Genomic DNA, 7,479 nt, shown 5'->3' with positions numbered 1-7,479 from the left:
TCTTTCCTTTTAAAAACTGCCAATCCTATTGGGAACAGCTGCCCTTCCCTCACTGTGATGATGATAGAGCTGTCAATCAAGGGGCTCTGATTTCAATTAACACAGCCTGGCTAGAGAACCCCTTACTCTTAGACCAAAGATCAGTAAACCCTTTCTTTAAATATTTTAGGCTTTGGAGTCCATACAGTTTCTACAATTACTACTTAATTCTGCTCTTGTGGCACAAAAACAGCCATAGATGAGACATATCTGTTTCGTTTAAACTTTATTTTTAAAAAACAGGCAGAATTTGGCCCACAAGTTGTATTTTGCCAACCCTGACCTAGGCAAAGTGAATGGATACGTGCGATTCGGTAGGTGCAATAAAGTCCTTTTACACACACTGTTACAGACACTAGGAGACAGAGAGACTTTCTCATGTGGCAATCTCAAGGTCTAAGAAATATATAATCCTGGAGTTGATGGGGGCTAACTCTCTCCCAACATGGAGAAACTAAATAACAAAGGAAAGAGAAAGGGACAGATACATGTTGACAATTAACATCTACAGACTTGGATTCAGTCAAGCTTGAAGCCCTAGTTCAGAGCCACTGAGCTAATAAATATTTTTATATCAATTAGTTTGAACTGGGTTTTTTACAATCCAAGAAGTATAAGCGACACAACAGCAGAGTAATTATACATCAATTAAATTATTTAATAGTAGACTGTGGTGTATCAAAAATCTATTCATTTAACAGTACACTATTCATAAAAACATTTCTCAACTTGTTTTTTGCAGCCGGCATTACTCAGATACCAAAACCAGGCAAAGACATTACAAGGAAACCGAAAACCAATATATCTCAAAAACACAGATGCAAAATTACTTAACAAAAATTAGCAATATATAAGTACACAATGATCAAATGCAATTTAACCCAGAAATATAAGACTAATTTAACATTCAAAAACCAATCAATGTAATTCACCATGTTAACAGAATAAAAGGAAAAATATCATCCAATCATCTTTATACAAGTAGACAAAGCATTAGACAAAATTCAACACCCATTCATGACAAAATGGGTGTACTTCACCCATTCAGTGAACTACAAGGAAACGTCCTCAACTTAGTAAAGGGCATCTCCAAAAACACCACCCCTCACCACCCACACTCAAATAAATCTTCCACCACCATCAATTGGATGCCCTTTACACAATGCAATATACAGATGGTTCATTATTGAATTGTACTATTGAAACCTATATAATTAACCAATGTCACACTCAAAACTTAATTTAAAAAGGGGGAGAAGGGAGGAACCTACTGCTAACAAAATACTTGATGGTAAAAGACTAAATGTTTAACCCTTAAACTGGAGAACAAATCAAGTATGTCCATTCTTACGACTTTTCAACAATGTATTATAAGTCTTAGAGAGCATCATAAGAAAAAGAATTAAAGGCATAAAAATCAAAAGGTAAAAAGTTGATTCACAGAGAACACGACTGTATCAGGAAAATAAAACAAAAGAATACCAGTTCAGCAAACCAAAATCAAATATATTTCTACTTGCTAGTAATAAACAACAAAAATGGGAATTTAAAAGTAATTCCATTTATAACAGCGTCAAAAATATGAAATACTTAGAAATAAATAGAATATGTGCAAGAACTATATGCTATGAACTATAAAATGCTGTTGAGAAAAATGAAAGAAAACCTAAATAAGTAGAAAGATATAACATGCTCATGGAACAGAAAGCTAAATACTGTTATGATGACAATTCTTCCAAATTCATCTACATTCAATAAAATCCCAATCAAAATCCAGCAACCTTTCATCTTCACACACAAAAAAGCTAATTCTAGAAAGGCAAAGAACCAAGAATGGCAACAACGATTTTTAAAAAGAATGAAGTTGGAGGACTTATCTGATTTAAAAAAGTAACCAACACAATGTCAAGATGGCATTAAGGATAGGCACGCAGGCATAGGGAATAGATATGAGTCCAGAAAGAGACTCAGCGCCTACTGATTCTGAACAAAAATGCAAAGGTAATTCAACTGGGAAAGTATAACCCTTTCAACAAATGGTGCTGGAACAACCAGAAAGCCCCACAGAAAAAGAATGAAGCACGACCTTTACCTCACACAGTAAATAAAAAATTAACTCACAACAGGTCCCAGACTGAAATGTCAAAAGTAAAATTAAAACATGTCCACCCAGAGATTTGTACACAAATGTACATACCAGCTTTATTCATAACAGCCACGGAACAAACGCTGAACAAATGTTCAACAGGTGAGTGAATAAAACAAATCATGGTATATCCATACGATAGAAAAAATTACCTTTACATGCAATCTATATCGATGAATCTCAAGAACAGCATGCTGAGCAGAAGCCTGGCAACAAAATGTCACATTCTTTCTTATCCCATTTGATTGAAACTCTAGAAAAGACAAATCTAATCTATGATACTAAACAGATCAGTGGTTGCCTGCGACCAAGGAATCGGGTGGCCGGACCGGAGGAGGGGCATGAGAACACTGTTTCGAGATTATGGACACCTTCACATCTTGACAGTATTGCTGTTATACAGGTGTATATATCTGCCAAAACCCATCAAGCTGTACCTTTAAAATAGGTATACTTTATTATATCTAAATTATGTCTCAATGAAGTTGCATTTTTTAAAAATCTAATAACCTGCCATACCTTCCCCGCTGGTAATTAATTCCCATTCTCCTGAGGTACTTACTTAGACTCTTTCAAATGTTTTTTTCTACTTACCACTGTAATTCTAAATATAGCTGATAGTGCTATTTCTTGATCTTTTTTTTTAGTTTTTAGATATTTACTATATTCTCCTACAATTAAGATAATTAGGCTCTCTTATGCCACTATCAGCTCAGCTCCTCGCATACTTCCCTGGCCCACATCCTCCCAGTAGAGTTAAAACATGTTTTTCTTATAATTATTACATTACTTTGTTCAACTTTTGTTTTCCCTGCTGTTAACTACTGCTGTGAGGGGTTGGTTTTTTGTTTATTTGTTTGCTTCGTTTTTAATGTAACGATTATGAATTTACTTCTAAATTATGAGTTTCATGACTTGTCTCAACACAGTCAAACACATCAGAGGAACGGTCAGTTCCATTTTACCCTCTGACACACCCTTCCCGACGCTCTCCATCCCGCGGCTCTAACCTGGACTCCTGTTCTCCCCGCCCCAAGCTCGGCCTTCATCCCCCCGAGTCCCTTCTTCACGAGCCCAAGAACGCCCTTCCTTTTTCTCTCTACTGACACACACCGTTTCCAAAATCCCTTCTCTTCTTTTTTATGTGTTTAAGTGTCGTTTCCAGTGACAACCTGAGAAAATGCCTAAAAATATCTTTACCCTCGGATTGGATTCATAATTTGACTGACTATATAATTCTTTCTGAGCCTTCGCTCCACTTCCAATTTCCAATATTATTGCTGAGGAAGCTGATTTGCCATAATCTACAATCTCAATGTTTTGGGTGAAACCTTTTTCTTTCTCTGTAAACTTTTAGGATTTTTAATTTGTTTGGTTTTTAAAATGTTTTTTTATTACTATTTTTTCTAAAATTTCAAGAGTCTTTTCTTTTTTTTGCTCATTTTGTTGGATGCCTGGCAAGTCCTTTCAATCTGACAATTCACATCCTTTAGTTTTAGCCAATATTCTTGAATTGTTTCTTTGAGTTCTTATCTATGTTCTCTTTATAAAATATCCATCTAATCGCTTGTTCTGGATTTTTTTGTTTTGTTTTGTTATCTCAATCTTTTTGTCTACTGAGAGATTTGCTCAATTTTATCTTCCAACTCTTAATATTGAATTTTTAAATTCTATCACGTTTAATTTCCAAGAGCTCTTTCTTATTCTGTAAATATTCCTTTTTATAGCTTACTGTTCTCATTTCATAACTGTAATCGTTTCTGTCGCTCCAATGGTGTTAATTCTTTTTTCACATATTTTTTTCTGCTTCCTATATTGCTTCTGTGTCCTCTGAACTCCTTTCCTCCAACCGTTTCATTCTCTCACGTGAGAAACTTTCCTTAAATGTCTGGTGATCTTTGCTTTGCTCTTCACATAAGAGTGACGCACTTACAAGACAATCAAAGGCTGTCACAGCGAATGAGCAAGATGGAGCCTCATCCTAGGGTGACCAGGCGACACCTGGGGGTTTCACTGAGGAACAGTGTAGGTCTTTTCTCTTGGGCCAGTCTCCCCAGAAATAAGTCCTCCATTCTCCAGCTTATTGAATGTAAACCTGGCTGCAAGGATTGTGAGAGCTGAGCAGAAGGAAGTGGTCTTAATGTTCGGAATGCATTTCTACTTCCTCCTCTCTTCCCCATCCCTCTCTCTGTGTTTTAGGATGACCACTGCACTTTTGCCTCAGCCACACCTGGCATTACCCAAATGCATTTCTTCTCTAATTCACCCCTCCAAAGGCCAACGCTGGTCTTCTGCTGGGAAAGGGAGGACAGCACCTAGGATGTCCAGGTGTGAGAACTGGGGCCTCGGAGTCAAGGGCGCCTTTTAAATCTTGCAAGTAATCCTTTTCCAGCTCTGTTTCATACCACTGCCTTTAGATTCTTTTTTTTTTTTTTCAGGCGAGGCAACCCTTAGTTGACCTCACAGACTGCAAGGACCTCGTCAGCTTACAATCCCTTATTTTTTATTTTTTATGCCTACAGCACCTGGTCTTCCTGGGTGGTCTCCCATTCAAGTACTAACCAGGCCCGACCCTGCTTAGCTTCTGAGATCAGATGGGATCGGGCTTGTTCAGGGTAGCATGGCCACAGACTTGCCTTCAGATTCTTGAAATGGTCTCTAATTCCTGAAACTTTCAGGTGTTCTGCAGTTCACAACACCTTGCGTCTCTAGTTAGCTTCTTCCCCTGCAAGCTCAGGTTTCAACTTTCTTTGCTTGCTAAGTCAATAACCATAATGTTTAACAGGAGTATACACAAGGGTCTTCTTAACATGTTTTGTGTTGATTTACAAGAACATTAGATAATATGGTGTGCTCCAAACCCTGCACATTCCCGAAAAAGGGCGGCCTGTGCTGGGCTCCTGGAAAAGAACCTCTGAACCTTTACTACCCAGCTTGTTGAGAGTCTCTTTGTTTACCAAAAGCTAACAATATGATTTATGGTGGGGGCCTTGGGCCACACAATACCAGCCTAACCTCTGGAGGGGTTGGAGAACTAAGCTCAGCCCAGCCTACAGGGCGAACCTCCAATAAAAACCTTGGACATCAAGGCTCGGTTGGACTTCCCTGGTTGGCAATACCTCATGCACACTGCCACACATCATCGTTGGGAGAACTAGGCACTGCCGGTCACTCCACTGGGAGAGAACGGCTAGAAGCTACACCTGGGCTCCGTCCTGTGCACCTTTCCCATGACTAATTTAATCTGTATGCTTTTGCTGAAACAACGTGAAACCACGAGTATGACAGTTTGCTGAGTTCTGTGAGTACTTCCAGCAAATTGCTGAGCCTCTGGGTGGTCTTGGGGTATCCCTAAACACACACTGCTCTCTATGTGATTACGTACATGAGAAAATATTTCAATAAATTCTAACAATGTCTTTTAAAAGCAGGTCAGGCATCTGAAAAAAAAATCTACTGATGTCTCCCTGACACTGTTTGAAGAAAGTGCCGTAAGCAGCCTGTGCATAAAACACAGGCGCCAGAGACGAGGTAGAATCAGAGCCCAGCTCGATTTTGATTCCATCAAGGTCAAGGTCTTATAATAATTCATAAGGCCAAGCTTCAAGTATCTGCTAAATCTTTCATATTCATTACTACAATATAGCCATACATATATTTGACTATTTGAACAAAACTATTGTCATATTTTATGATAAACAATGCCTTTGAAATATTGTTGGTGTTACGGCACCCTGACAAAATCTTCACAGGCAGAACGAATGCAAACTCCACCCAGAATCAGCAAGAGTTCTAATTAACAAGGGTCAACTGAAATATTCACTAGATTTTTCCCTCCTCTGGTATTGTCTTTATCTCCAAGTCATTCCTAAAATAAATCGAAAAACTTCTATGACTAAACAAATTTAAAGAATTCTGAGATCAATCCTGTGCCATTCTTCAATCCACTGAGAGACTCTTTGGAAGAAATGCATTCTTAATCTGCTTTATAGTTATGGAGTTTCATAACGCGTTCTTTAAAAAAGATATAATGCTAACTCTTCAGAAGCATGTTTATGAGGAGACAGATATTCACAGTATCTAGCAGAGTCCCTTATAACCAAACGCTGAAGAAATTTCTTATTCAGTGATAAATTATAGATCTATTCTACATTATTTATAAGATGCTGAATATTAAAAGATCTCTGAACACCGGGTGAGTGATGTAAGCGTCCAAACAACATTATATCAACATTTTAAGTGTCCAATAATTATATTATAATCCATAATAAGAAAAAGACACAGAGTTCTAGCCCTAGCTGCCAACCTGGAAACTGAACTGCAACTATGACCCAGAAACAAACGAGATCAAAATCTGACACCATGGATGGTGTGCGTGTGCGTGTCTCCAGTCAAATATATACCCCCAGCTACTCAGTGTCATAAATCTCAGCTTATTACCTCTTTAATTTTTTCCCTTTTCTTTCTTATGTCAGTATCTTCTGGGTCTCCACCACTTATGCCTATAAGCTTTGGTATAGAAACTGGTGGCAGTGGCTTTTTCTCTTTCGTCTTCATATCTTGGGCCACCTTGTTTTTCTCTGTCTGAATTTCTGCTCGGATTTCTTCTCTCGACTTTTTTAATTTTTCTTTTGCTTCTTCCAGGGCCTTCTCGTGGTCAGCTCGAATTTTGTTTCTCAAACGTTCCTCTTCTTCCCTGTAAGAAGAGAAAAAAAAAAGACTGGTTAGAATGACTCTTAAAAACTTCACTCTTTGAACATAAAACTTAAAAGTTTCCTCCATCGGACCCTGCTAGTTGTTTCATACTCCGGCCATTAAAAGGTAGGAAAGCTCTGTGAGAGACTCAGCTCAATCTGTCTAAAGAACACGCCACCAGTGTGTTACCAGCCCTGGCTGCTAAACAGCAAACGTCTTAGAAAATGGAAGAAGTGGAGCTTAGGAAGAAAGCTACAATTTCAGGGCCAATGAGAACAGAGCAAATGGTAATCAGTAACTTGTCAGTAGACACATGAAAAAAAAGGCGGGACGAAGGGAGACACGCCTCTGAGAAACTAGATGGTAGAGAGAAAATTTAAAACAGAACTAAGTGTCAAGATGGACGAAAATGTAAACACAGGGTCAAGGAAAACGATAAGCAGAGAAGATAAGAGGCTGGGGAATTTTTAAGTTATTATATAGTACATCATATGCATCTAAAACTTTTACATTCTAGAAATATCACAAATCTTATAGCACAATGGTTTCCAACTGACGTGGGGATGACTACTTAAAACTCTCTTGAGCCCTTATAAAAA

The 7,479-nt window shown here is 38.1% G+C and overlaps 1 protein-coding gene and 1 pseudogene across 3 annotated transcripts in view; both read right to left on the bottom strand.

Moving 5' to 3' along the window:
* The window catches only part of MAN1A2 (mannosidase alpha class 1A member 2), a 273,987-nt gene that overhangs the window by 80,442 nt on the left and 186,066 nt on the right, over positions 1 to 7,479 (bottom strand). For all 3 annotated transcript variants that reach the window (XM_025052328.1, XM_006919680.2, XM_025052327.1), the window contains one exon: positions 6,626 to 6,881. In XM_025052328.1, coding sequence (XP_024908096.1) covers positions 6,626 to 6,881 — 256 coding nt within the window. The remainder of the gene's footprint in view (positions 1 to 6,625; positions 6,882 to 7,479) is intronic.
* On the bottom strand, positions 4,699 to 4,817 carry LOC112469185 (annotated as a pseudogene).

The sequence above is a fragment of the Pteropus alecto genome, unplaced genomic scaffold (genome assembly GCF_000325575.1).
Source record: "Pteropus alecto unplaced genomic scaffold, ASM32557v1 scaffold106, whole genome shotgun sequence".
NCBI classification, from domain to species: Eukaryota; Metazoa; Chordata; class Mammalia; order Chiroptera; family Pteropodidae; genus Pteropus; species Pteropus alecto.
Note: the sequence above shows the minus strand (reverse complement) of the source record. Positions and strands in the feature narration are given on the sequence as shown.